The sequence below is a fragment of the Perissodus microlepis genome, chromosome 16, assembly GCF_051167445.1.
Source record: "Perissodus microlepis isolate ML-2025 ecotype Zambia chromosome 16, ASM5116744v1, whole genome shotgun sequence".
Classification (NCBI taxonomy): domain Eukaryota; kingdom Metazoa; phylum Chordata; class Actinopteri; order Cichliformes; family Cichlidae; genus Perissodus; species Perissodus microlepis.
Window position 1 is genome coordinate 7,448,332 of NC_140476.1, and position 14,160 is coordinate 7,462,491.

The following is a 14,160-nucleotide window of genomic DNA, read 5'->3' on the forward strand; positions in this document are numbered from 1 at the left end:
CACACATACCGTGACGCAGGCTCCGGTGGTGGTGTCACACACAGTCAGGATGGAAATGTTCTGGGCCCGGTTTAACCATCTAACAGATGTCTTGGTCTTGCTGATCCACTTCACCATTGTCACATAATGTTCCCTATAAAACAAAAATTATATCATAATGGTCATATCATGTCCTGTAATTACATGTTCACAGGCTAGATGCTTTTTTAATTTAGCACATCTAAAACCTATTAACAACTACAAACAGCTGCTCTACACACTTAAGAAAATTAACCATTTGCACAGCTGAGCTCACTGGTTTTTACACCTCTACAAATTACCTCAATGTCAAGCTGCTGTTTTCCTTTTGTTAGTTCTCTTCCACACAGTCTTATCATGCTGATAAATGGCATGCAGACTTTCAACATTCATTAATATCCACTGAATTCTGGCACACAGTAATGCAAGATTTCTAAATGGTACTTGCATGTTGTAAAATAACTTCACCACACCCACTGTGACACTAATTGGCCATTGTTATTTTTTTTTCTTCATTTTATGAACTGAAAGCAGTTTTAACAACTACATGCGCAGAGTGAAAGATTTCCCAATTACAGGTGCAAAGTTAAGAGTGAGAAAAAATGATCATCTGAAGTTTGAAATGTCAGAGGTATCCCTTTAAGTGGCACAGCAGCTGGTGCAAAAGTTTGGCAGGGAAAATGCAGCTCCTCTCACCGCAGCTTGAGTGTCTCTGGAGGCATGAGCTCCAACGTGTGCGTCGGCCCGTAAAGGTTGACTACATAGAGTTTCACCGCTGGGTTGGGTTGACCAGCCTGCATGCAGAACCAACAGTCCAGAGTTTAGACAGAAATCTCACTTCACTGCTGCGGAAAAATGCTTTATGCAACACTCTCCAAAGTGGCAACTGTGACTTATAAAGTGCTGCCAAATTAAGTGATTTCGAATGAATAATTCATTGAGAGCAGTCTTTAACAAACTTAAATGCACATACGGTTATGCTGTTATGTGGAAACAATTTAGAATTTTTTGTCACACAAACTGAAAAACAGATACAAAAAAGACATAAAGAAGAAACACTGCATATATACTTAAACTAAAGCAAGTACATATGACAAACAGGCATGTTAAATTTGACAATTTCAACATTATTCTGCATACAGAGGAGTCCTAGAAAAACCCTTACCTAAACAGCTTTAACACTACTGGAAACGTGCACTATGATACCTCATCTGGCTGACCAGATGCATTTAGAGCAAAGTTTAAAGGGTTAGGGGTATTGTTTGAATTAAGTTCATATCTGCTATATTGTATTTTATTTTCACCTGTTTTCACAAACTTGACCAGGGTGTTCCTGGCCTTTCACCCAATGACAGCTGGGAAGTTCAATAGGATACTGATATGGTGCAGACCTATAAATACTCAGGTTGGCATCTGCACAACAAACTAAACTGGCCTTGAACATAGATGCTCTCTACCAAAAGGGGCACAGCTGTTTCTTTTAGCTAAGAAGGCTTAGATCCTTTGAGATCTCCAGCAAATGCTGCATGTTTTACCAGTCAGTCATGGCAAGTGTCTTTTACACTGCACTGGGAGGCAGAGGGGAAGACAAGGACTTTGGCTTTTGGACAAATAGCTAAAAAGGAAGGAAAGTGGGGTCATTGGTGTTTGGTGGAGAGATGCACAGTGATCAGCTTACTTCACTGAGCTGCAGGACGGAACGGCTCAGAAGATCCTTGCTGCTCACTGTCATCAGGTTATTGAACACCTGAGTCAGTGGATAAATATCCAAAAGTCAATAGCCAAGGACCCCACAGCCATCTGTTACTTGCTCTGGCTGTCTCTGTTTCCTCTTCAACCATTTAACTACACAATTCTTATATAAAAATAGCTTTTTTGGTGGTTATTTAAATACAGTTAAACACATGTTAAGTGATTGTGATAAATCTTGTTATTTCTCACGAAACACAAAGTAAATTCTTTATTCCTTTGTTGGATCATTTATGTTAAATAATATAAAATACAAATGTTAAATATGGCTTTAGAATCAGTGTGGCTGTTTAGATTTTTAGACAACTAGGTCAGCTGTTATTATACTGTTTAAGCTAAGTGTTACGAACTCGCATGTCCATGTGTTCGTTTTGTGCAGGTGTTGTGTCTTTTTATGTTAATTTAGCTGTGCCAGGGCCCTGCTCCGATTGGTGCGTGGATACACCGCCCCGATGTGACTGGTTCCAGCTGGAGGACCCGCCCATTAAAAGGAGGCTGGAGTGCTACTGCGGGAAGAGGTCCTCGCGTTTCTCCTCATGACCCAGCAGTATTCCTGCGGCAGCCGCTGGCTGCAGTGCGCTTGAAAGTTGTGGAAGTGGAGTGGGTAGGGGTGAGCTGCCGTTTCTTTTGAGCACCCGTTTTCTCCTGTTTTGAGTTAGTTAAGGAGGTCAGACTCTGTCTTTATTTTTGACTTTGTTTTGGTAAGGTCAGGGGTGCGGGATTTGTGTAGATTTGTTTTGTTTATTGTTTTGGCCTTGGCTCACCCTGAAGTGTTGACACTCCCGTTTTGGTTCCTTTAGTTCCTTTATTTCACATTGTAAATAAATCACATTGTTAACTAACGGATTTGTTTCTTGTGGCTGCTTGGGTCTTGGGGGGGAAGCGAGTGCCTCACTCATGTTATTGCCTGGCCCTAGACAGGTCGTAACACTAAGCTAAAATATAAAAGTGTACTCATTCTTGTCTCGGTGAAAAATTCTACCCATACCGGAGCAGGAAACAAGTCACAACTCTTCACTGGCTTGTCTTGCAAGTGGTGCCTCTTGTTGTTCTTCATCAAACTCATCTACTACCAAAAAACTCAGAAATACAGAGAAGCTTCTATGTGAATAGACTACCAAAAGTCTATGTGCTGGCCTTAAATATAGTTTACACATAGATGACAAATGGTCATCTACAATTACCATCACCAGGGGGCAGTGTCATGGAAAACTCTTCTGTGGGCAACTCTTGCTTTTGTAGCTACTGGTCATTCAAGCTGTCATGGAAATGAGTGTTAAACAATAAAAAACATCTACTGCAATTTCCCCCATTATTCTTCCCCCGAATTCCACTGAGGTTCCTTTTCCTTTTTCTGCCCTCTTTTCAGCCAGTTAGCATTCAACCCATACAAGTGTCAGTCCTGTTGGGCTATATGTGGTGTTGTTTTCTGAGAGGACTCTACACAAGTGCTTCTACATCACATCCATTATATACACAGAATTCTTCTCTCTGTGTAGCCAAATACATACAAAACCAGATTATTTTTTTAAGAACCTCTAAACTAAAAAAGTGTGTTACAACAACAGCAAGTAAAACATTGAGCAGAAAAAAAATCATTTTGTATTATCACAATAACTTAAACAACCATATCTTATAGGCTACTATATTTCTGTAAATTAAGCTGAAGCATGATAGCATTGACATCGGCTGCTTTTATTTTTACTTTTATTCTTCCTGTTCTTTTAGCTTGACTAATGGAACCCAATCTGTCTCCCTCTCACCCTAGCCCTAGAATCCTCTTCTGTCACACCAACCCTGTGGATGTCCTCCTACACTACACCCAAAACCTTCTCTGAGGTTCCCCTTTCCCTCCAGTCTGGTAGCTCCATGTTCAAAATTCTTTGTCCAACAATTCCAGTTCTATTCTATTCTGCTCTGTTTATATAGTGAGTCACAACAACATTCACCTCAAGACTGTTTATATTGTAAGGTAAACCTCTGCAATAATACAGAGAAAACCCCAACAATCAAACGACCCCCTTTGAACAAGTACTTGGCGACAGGGGTAAGGAAAAAATCCCTCAGGGAGTGGCAACCATCTGCTGTGACCGGTTGGGGGTTGATGGGAGGAAGACAGGATAAAAGACACACTCTAATATCCCTTCTCTGTCCACATGTCCAAATCTCAGCATCCAAACTGCTCAGTCTGAGCTGTCCCTCTGACATGCTGATTTCTATTTCTGTCCATCCTGGTCACTTCCAGTGAAAATCTTAACATCTCCATCTTTACCAGCTACAGCTCTGCCTCCCTTCATTTTGTTAGGCTCACACTCTCCAAACCATAAACTATAGCAGGTCTCCATACCATCTTGTTAATCTTCCCTTCCACTTTTGATGGTATCCTTCTGTCACTCGTCTCCACCCACTCCACTCTGCCTGTACTCTCTTAAGTCACCTCTTTTGTTCACTGTCTGTTGACTTGGATGGTTGACACCAGGTATTTAAATCCCTCTTCCTTTTATTTAGGATAAAAGATAATGTATGTGTGTTATATGCATGGATGTCGTCTAAGTGACGGTTACCTTGGGGTAGGGGTACTGCTTTCCTTTTGGGTATGTCATACCAGTGAAGCGAGGTAAAGCCATGTTGGGCACCAAAGTGTCATTGAGAACCAGGAAGGCCAACCTCTCTCCATCAGGAGACCACCAGTGAGCCACATGGGTCTGGAGGATCTCCTCTGTTTGGAAAAACCAGCAGAAAGTTTTAATCATTAAATTAATGAATATGAGGGGGCTGAAAGTATTAAATATAGCTCAACATAAATGCTGTTCTTAAAGTCACAATGTGAAGATTTTTATATCAAGGTCCCAAATTTGAAGGCATCAGCTAATATTAGTTAAATTACTAACTGTACTGTAAATGGGCTCAGTTTAGTATAACGAGAAAACGCTTGTGTTTGAAGACCTAACACAAAACCAAACACATATAAGTGGAAAAAAGGGGGTGCTAGAAGAATTTGTGTTAAATTAGGTGTTAATCTGGGTTCAAGAATCACAGATAAGTAAATTACTTTATTACACAAACATAATTAAGAATAAAAGAGCAAAACAAGAAACCAGCAGTTACTGAGGTTGCTTGCCTTTTTTAAATAAAAAAAAAAACATTTACATAAGCTTCTTTTCTCCTGAGAGATGGGGCAAAGTGGCTAAGTGTATGCAGTGCGTGTTTGCTTAAAGCACATAAAATGACTCCTCACACCCACTGGGGAGATATGAGCACCAGAACAAACGTTATGAATATTTAATAATGGTAACATTTCTAAACACAAGTATTTTTAGTTTAATGAGATAGTGTGTCAATGCTTTGAAATTAAATAGACATATTTTTTATTCTAACTTCCCAATAGTTAAAGCTCACTGACACAAAGCAGTTTCTCAGCAAGTCATTACATGCATAAAGGTTTGTCTGTAATTGGCATTTTCTTGCCTGGTTTCTTCAAACAACACCCAGGTAAATGTATACTCTACGCAATTTTGCTAGTCTTATTCTCAGAATGTGAAAAAATGTTTGGAGAAAACTGATAGGTACCTTCATAGAGCCAGTCAGCAATTCCATTGAAGATGACCCCGTCTTTTCCCGAGGATGTTAGCCTAAGGGAGTTACTCTTGACATCCGACTGATAATAGATGTTGTTTTCAAATATGTAGATCTACGGAGACAAAGCACACACAGGAACAACTTAATATGATACAGTAAGAAATAAGGAAATGCTGCCAAAAGAAAAATTGGTGCATGACTCTAAAACTTATTAAGCATGTGCCAGCGTTTGGACTGTAGCACACATGCACTGGATTAACAGTTACACTAAATGTGCACAGTATCTGCTCAGCATCCAAGCAATTCTTTTAGGATTAAAAGTGCGAGCCAGTGCTGGTAAGCCAAGTGATTAATGCTAATGTTCTGTGTACTTTATTTATGAAAGTAAGCTCTTACTCCTTAACAGCTCAACAGTAACTTTAAAATCACAAAATCTACCACTGGGATGTTAAATTTCAGAGATTTGCCCTCAAAAAATCAGGAGGATTTCTCAAAGTCCCCAAGTCTGTGAGTGTCAACATTGGAATTGGGCCCATGTCTTACTTTTTTTTTTAGAGATTGTCATGCTAAATTGGCACTGGAGTTCCCTAACTCTTTTTATTTCTATTTATTTATTTATTTTGGCAGGACATGAGAGATCGACTCAATGAATTAGATCTGGGCTACAACTTAAGCTTGGCCATTTGTTAAATTGGCACTAGTAAAAGCACTAGCGATTTAGTTTCTGTTTGTATTGTATCCATGGACGCACAGACATCTGTCATTGTATTGCACTAATACGAATGAAAACTTAAGGACCAGTCTACAAAGCCAAAGGCTGGCAAACCCAATTTCCTGTTTTTGCCTGCCACCTGGCTAATACTACACCTGACCACAATGCCCATCCATGTGGATGGTGGGAGAGGCTGGCAGTACCGTGCTATCTTTTTCAAAGGTGTTTAGCTTGGCTTGGTGGATCAAGTCCCACCCAAAAGATCCTCACGAGTGAGCCACCCTTCGATCTCTAGTGGCACAAAAGCATCAATGGTTTCTCCAATCCAGGAGAGGTGTGTATCCATGAAAAGACTGTTCAATTGGAATGGTTAAGTACACGAATGGAGGCCAAAATGAGTTTCCTCAGTGGGGTTCTTGGGCTCACCCTTAGAGAAAGGGTAGAAGCACTGAAATGGTATGAGCTACCACTCCTTTGTCTTAAAAGAAGCCTTTCTGGGAGTTTGGTCTTCTGATTTATAGGAACTTTGTGGGCATGTTCAATCAAAAGGAGCTCATGGGGCATTCAAAGACCACAGGAGTCTCACCAAATGTTGCACTGGCTCTGGAAACATTGTATGCCCAGAGATAATGGTGGTCTTTTAAATACTTGGAGACTGTGGTCTATGTCCTATTTGGAAAAGTTCTGAACTTGTTTCACTTGTTAGAGAGAAGTAGGTTAGGGACTAAAATCTACTTCGTTTGGTTTTTAGCACTTGTTTAAATTAAGCCACTAAAAAATGCTTGGGAAGGTTTAAGTGCTAAAATTTACTTGGGGAGGGTTTAAGCAACAGACTTTGTGGATTTCTTAGGATTTCCATGTACATGTAGCTGTCCAGAACCAAAAAATTAATTATCTCAGATCAAAGAAGTATCTGTCTTCGGACCTTCCCAAAAGCCAGAAGCCTGTTGCTTTATATGATCTTACATAAGAATTCATTAGCAAGGGGCCTCTCCATGCACTGACATAAGCTCACAGTCAACAGAGCCTTCTGCCGTCTGGCTGGAAGACATGCAGATAACATCAGTCCAGTAGGCAGCCTGTGCAGCATGTGTTAAAGGGTTCAGAGAAATTGCAATTTAACGCTAGACCCACTTCAAATGCCCTGCAAAAGGATGTTCTCTAAAATGTGAGGGCTTATTATTATGATTGTGAAGTGAAGATTATCAGACATTTGAGGTTTTATTGCTGCAGGTTGGATTAAATTATAGAGGCTTGAAGTGTATTAGTGATGTCAGCAATAACAAAAAAAAAAAAAAAAAAGGAAAACAGTTTCAAATAATCTAAACAACACAATTTCCTTTTTGGGTTTTTCATGTAACAACCGCAACAATTTCCTCTACTAACTGGAGATAGCATTCATGTAAGTAAAGCAGTAAAATGGTTGACTTGAAAATTTGTCTGGTGAATTGAAAGCAGTTCCAATTTCTTTGGAACTTTTCTTATAGTTAGGAATGTGATGCGGAATTCACAGTGCTTTAACAATTAAGATGCTACACACAATCTCATACTTCCCCATTGTGCAAGAAACTATGCAAATGTTTTCAGTACCTGAAATAATTTACTGAAAATGGGGATGGTTCTAAACAATAAGAGTAGATGGTGACATTATGGGGTTTAAAATGTATAACATAATCCTCCACAATTTACAATGTATGTATGTATAAGGAAATTTGAAGTTCTGGCCAATTAAAGGTTGTACTATTTTACAGCAACCATGCTGTGTAAAACAGGGACAGTCCATGCTTCCCATATTCCCTGTAAGTATCCTACTTTAAATAGGCTCAAAAACCAAGATAGGTTATATGTATACAGTAGACTTTGTAACAATACAAGCTACTACAAAAAGAAACATGTTTTGCCAAAGTTTAATACGTTTATTAGTAAAATTTAAATATATGAATCAAGGCTGTGTTTAAAAGTAAAAATCTGTTTTCTAGCGACAAAGGAAATAAATGTACTATGGCTAAAAAAAGAGAGAAATTGCTAAGGTACAATGGTTACCAAATTTATTAGACCAACACCCAATGTAAGGCTTTTCCCAACTACCAAATCATTTTATGTTCTTGTTATCATTAAATTATCAGTATGTGCAAGCTCTTTAATTGAATTGTTATGTTTAATGGTAAATTATAATTGGGTTTTTTTTGATAAATTTTCAAATTAGCCAGAGCAGATTATTATTTTTTTGATTAATATAGCAAATTTATATTCCTCATGCAATGTATGAATGTTGTCCTTGAATAATTTCTTCGTGGAGACTTTCAGTCCTAATAAATAATATTTTAAAACAGGTTTTTGACAGTTTTCTAAAATCTTTGTATTTCACTGATTTGGGGATTTTGGTCCATTCATACTTCAAATATGCACTAATTTCCAGTTCCATAATAGCAGAGTAGGCACTCATTAAAACTCCTCAATTCTTTTTAAAATCGAGAATTGTTACGCTCATATTCTTTGCTAAAATAAGTACACTTTGCTTTGGTGGAAGTTGCCAACATTATCTAAGAATTACTGGGAAGCTTAGCCGTCATGTTAAAAAGTGTGTTACAATTAAAATTCAGAAAGCCGCTCAAATGGGACTTAATTACAACTTTGTAAACTGTGAAAAGTCATTATCTTGTTAGTTAGTGTCACTGTGCATGTCCAATCCATTCTTTAAGACTGTACGGTGATGAATGGACAGCACTAATACATATTCTAGTCATAACTCTCAGACATCTTCCTAATGAGAAAACACAAATTCCCAAAGAATTACTGTGAAGCTCACTTACAGCCGGTTACAGCGAAATACACGCCATGTCATTGTTTCCAAAGATGCACTTCCGCCTAATGATGCTGTGCTTGCCACTTGAGAGCTAGAAAACCTTCACATCTGTCTACCTCACCTCCTTATCACCATAATGACTTCCTAATGGAGTCGTGTTTGATTTATGCTCAAATATTCCACGCTCAAATTTGCAAATATGGACACTGCAGCTCTACTATGCTTTTTAAGCCTTTTAGCTGTCAACAAAACAGCCTTCCCATCTGTCCTGTACAGATACATAAAAAAGTATGATGGAAGAAAATTAGCATTTAATTAGGGTCCCCTCAAAAATGTGAACCTGAGCACGTTAAGTAGGACATTGTGAATTACAAATAGCAGCACGAAATTGACGGCAACAGGACACAAACAAAGACAGCGTTCGGCGTGGTGGAAAGTCATGTGACACAATGTCATCCACAGGCCTGGAGCTGAAGATAAATTCCTAATTTGTGGGTTCCAGAGTCGCTGATCCTTCAAAACGCAGTTTTATTTTTCTGTAGAAACTGTGAATTGGCTGTTTACTGGATGCCAGATAAAGACTGTAGGACTCAGCAACAAATGTGCTGGCAAAAGCAAAGAGAAGCCATTGACTTTGTGTCTAAACTGATTTAACTGAGTAACAAAAACTTATAATAATAGATAAATAAAAATCTTATCTGTTTCATCCATGTAATTTGATACTTATGTTCAAAAATGAATGAAAAATATTTTAATTGGAGTAAATCTACATATCCATGAAACAACAGGGCTGTGCAAAAGTTGCATAACCTTGTAAATGTTACAAATAAATTTTAAATGTCTTTTTTTATTGTTATCTACCTGTGTCTGATACCTGATACCAAATCTAAGTGTTTTAAAGAAATGGCATCCAACCCAGTGTAGTGAAAGCAGTGCAAAGTGGAACTAAAAACAGGTTTACGGTGTGAAAAGATTCTCTATGTGTCCTCACCAGCTGTTGGCCTTGCACCCCCCAGGCAGCATACTGGAGAACTGAGTTAACCACCTCAGGAGGGTCCAGCTCCCAAACCTCCCTAAAGTAAGGAAAAGAGTAAACAGAGGATAATAATCACTCAACATCCACTGGTGGATAATGGCTAGGCTACTTTTTTAGATGAAAATTATGGAAATGTGCAATTCAATAGACCACTTTTGTGTGTGTGTGTGTGTGTGGGGGGGGGGGAGGGGGATACAATGCAAAAACAATGAGTAATAACAGCAAACCTGTAAAGCCAAAGTGCTTATCGTTGGGTTCCTAGGCCCCCATTTTGAATATTATTAGCTCATTGACTGACCATTAACAGTTATGACTTCCATATGAATTGCCAGTAGGTTGTTGCCTCTGGCAGATTATGATAAAGTTAAGGCTTATCACCTGTGTGTTGAAGACAAGAGATGTCTGTAATAATTTTGAAAAACCAAATGGAATTATATTACAAACTGGAGAGTGAAAAACAGCCTTATATCAGTGAGATGGTAAGGACTGATGCTGCTAAACCTTTTCTAAAGCATCTGAGCGTCAACTCTGCCCACCTCTAGTCAAATTTCATGCAACAGAAATGATGCGCAACAGTGCATTTTAATCAAGGTTGCCTCTCTACTTTAGCCATTGGTTGAGTTACAGGTGCAACAATTGTGACCTTATCAAATGGCAGCAGTGGGCCAATACATCTAAAGTCAGAGGTTAAAAAAATAAAACAAATGTGCAAAAACAGTTTTTAGGGGAGCACCCCCCATTTTATTTATTCAATGTTTATATAGCACATGCTTTGTATCAGTTTGTTTCTTGCTTTAGCTGACAATGGCATGCACTTTGAAATAAGCCCAAGTTGGCCATAGACCCATTTGCCTGATATCAGCACAGACATGACAGAGATTAAAAGGAAATGCCAGAGCAATGCCCCAAAATGGCACAGCTTTCTAAAATAACACTCGTGTTTGAAAAGGATAATCCAATCAGCTGTATAAAGTTTTAATCTCTCTCTGATTAGTAGTCAGAATCCCGCTCATGACTGTGACTTATGAAGCTGGCAGGAAGTCATTTGAGCATGTCCTGGACTGTTACTTTGGATTGAGACTTTGTGCAGAATGTTTGGAAAATCAGTCTGAAAGCAGCGGGATGCCACAGACTGCAGGCTGATCTTCAAACTTTATTTTGACTGAACATAAAATTTAGAATGGTAAAGTTTCATCATGAAAACACAGATTGCACAAGCTAGTGAGAGTTCTGGGGATATACAAAAAATATTCCCAGTCTGTACTTGAGGTAGTCAACTTACTACTTTCCATTGAATGTGTTGTTTCCTCTATTTGACTGCAATTGATACAGTTCTTGTACTTTTTGCACTTAACCTGTGTAATTTTACATTGCAGAAATGTATAAACCATAAAGGTGGTTTACCCCTTTGCTCTAAATACATACACATCCATAAAATCTGTCTTTTGTTTTGGTGTAAAAATATAACAAAGATCATTTTGCAAATTAGGATTAGTTCAAATCAATGATAATCATACTAATTATTAACATTAAATTGTACATCTAAACAGGTAGTAATAGTAGTATTAGTAGTAGTAGTAGTAGTAGTAGTATCTACTTGCACTGTGAAGTTCTGTGCAGGTTTGCAACATTAGGCTGAGTCTGGGTAGAGAGTACAGCCACATGCACTTCAGAATTCATTCAGCTCCTCTATCAGCACTCACATCATCAATAAACACCAGTGATGCAGTTCCTTGCATGGCAGCCACGCAACATAACATCACCTCCACCATATGTGAGAGATGATGTGGTATGCTTCTGCTCATGACCTGTTTCTATCCTTCTTCATATTTTCTTCATCCCACAACAGGCTGATTGCACATGGAAGGAAAGCTTATGCAGTGAGGACACTGGCAATGGCAGTTTACGCCTTTCCATTATCCAGTGGATTTGAATTTCTGCTCAGCTAATTATTCAACAAAATAAATGTATTCTAGGTGAACAATACCCTGACAGCCACGATGCTGAAAGCACCTGTCTAATATTGTGTATACCCTGTTGGACAAGCTAAAACAACTGTAACCCCTGAAATGCATTAGACATGACTCCATTGTGTTCCAGCTTCGCCTGAGCTGATTGCATGAACTCAATTATTGCGATTCCACCAGATGCGCCACTGTGTGTGATGTCTCACAAGTGGCTCTCTGGTGTACCCCTCTCCCCACTGGATGAACTTTGGGCCCGCACTACAGCCCAGTATAAGATAAACAAAGATGATTTAGAATCATGCAAATAAACTCCAGTATAGCACAAGAGGAAACTCTAGGCATGCAGGATGAACATGTGGGGCCCTTAGAATGCAGCTTGGGTCTGCTTGTTTATTAATCTCAGTCAGCTAACATCTGGAACAAGACAAACAATCCAAATAACAGACATACAGTTTGTTTCAAGCGTGTCACAGCATGTAAATTGATCCCACAGTACTCTATTCATTGTACATAGCTTATATAAAAATGCCTGTGTTCTACAAATTTGTCAATTTGTAGAACACAAATGAGTCATGGATATTTTTCCACTAATGACAGGTGTTACTACCAAAAAGGTTGCCCCTCAGTAACCGCTGAGGAATACTTACCGAGTGTGAATATTGTAGATGCTGTAGGAGGCCATGTAGGAGTGGCGATAAACCTGCAGTAAAATAAAGAGAGAATGGAAGAAAGATTAAAATATGACAGAAGCGTTAACGAGAGAAGCAGAAGTTTCACAATAATGACATCAGGACAAAATAAAAATGAAAAGAAGAAAGGCATCAAAGAAAACATATTGCTGGCTGTTCTCTGTGATAGAATCTGTAGACAATGCAATTTGCATGGGTGACAGCTGTGGGACGAGACATTTTAATTCCATCTGAGAAACCCATCATCGCCGAGTGCCTATGTGCTCAAAACTCGGGAGAGACAGAGACGGAAAGGAGCGAGGGAGAGGCATTCGGAGAGGCATTCAAAATGACAGAGGGGTGCATGTAAACTGTCTGAACCACCACCCGCCCACCCCCTCTGGAGAAGCTGTGCTTGACATGATAATAGACCTCTGACCGTGGCTAGTGATCGGGGACAGAAACAGCCCAGATTTTTGCATTCCATCAGGAAAAAGACACTCAAGTATTCAGCTCTGATACAAAGCAGAGGAATTTTACAAGCGCCAACTCTGACATGACATTCTGTACTAATGTAAATATTAGTGCAGATCAGAGCTGCAGTTGACTGGGAATTGATATAAGCCGAGACATAATGTTATTCCAGTCATCAAAATGAGTACAATTGTTTCACCAAAGGTAGATAGTATTGCCATTTTCCTTGATTGCAATGGATGGCTGAGTGGATGGATTGATGGATATAAGTCTATTTTTTCCTTTCCCACTATATTAAAGTTTAGATTTACCTAGAAAAGGACACTGAAGACAACAAAACCTTCCAAATGTTCAGTGATATACGCTTGAAATTTTATGGTCCACTGTTTCGAGGCTGTAAAACAATATTTTTTTACAGCCTTATTATTTCTTTCTCTACAAACAAATACAAAAACAAGTACAAATCTATTTACAGGTGAACCAGTTTCATCCCCAAACTTTATGACTTTTTCATAACATTGAAAATAGACAGATAGATCAATCGATCTTCAGCATGATCCAGTATTATTACTTTATCCTCAGGCATCAAAGAGCCTTATCTGAAACAACAGTCTGAAAACTAAGTGAGAAAACTAAAGGGGGAAAAAGGAGAAAAAACAAAGTTTAATGACATGAAATCTGCATAAAGGTTATGAATTGAGCAGAGCCCCAGTTGGGGGCTCTCACTAAAATAGCCATGACAAGTCAACATGAGTGATCTCCCAAGCTGGAAGGGAAGTTGATCTAACTCTGATGACTCTGACAAATGCTTGTGCTCCCTGTTGTATGCTGTACAGCCAATGAGTAGAAATGAAGATGACACAAGCACATTTCACAACATCTGTGACATTTGCACTGTGTGAGGGCTTAAAAAGAATCCAACTACTAGCAATAATGCAGACAAACTCAGTGACAAGGTTGATAGACTACATTTCAATTAACTGTACACCACTAAACTTATATTAAGATATGCTTAAAAATGTCTAAAATCTTTTAGAATTCTTACATACAAATCATTGAAGTGAAGAAAAGGAGAGACTTGCCCTTAGAAATTGTTATCAGCACCTTTTCATTTCATTGTGGATGTTATTGCAAGACATACTCTACACTCC

General features: G+C 38.8%; 1 protein-coding gene across 2 annotated transcripts in view; it reads right to left on the reverse strand.

Moving 5' to 3' along the window:
• LOC146370363 (inactive dipeptidyl peptidase 10-like) overlaps nucleotides 1-14,160 on the reverse strand; it is a 248,284-nt gene that overhangs the window by 27,845 nt on the left and 206,279 nt on the right. For both annotated transcript variants that reach the window (XM_084954816.1, XM_084954817.1), the window contains exons 6-11: nucleotides 12,515-12,567; nucleotides 9,856-9,937; nucleotides 5,338-5,458; nucleotides 4,332-4,486; nucleotides 715-812; nucleotides 10-133 (exon numbers count right to left, since the gene is read on the reverse strand). In XM_084954816.1, the coding sequence (XP_084810942.1) occupies nucleotides 10-133; nucleotides 715-812; nucleotides 4,332-4,486; nucleotides 5,338-5,458; nucleotides 9,856-9,937; nucleotides 12,515-12,567 (633 nt within the window). The remainder of the gene's footprint in view (nucleotides 1-9; nucleotides 134-714; nucleotides 813-4,331; nucleotides 4,487-5,337; nucleotides 5,459-9,855; nucleotides 9,938-12,514; nucleotides 12,568-14,160) is intronic.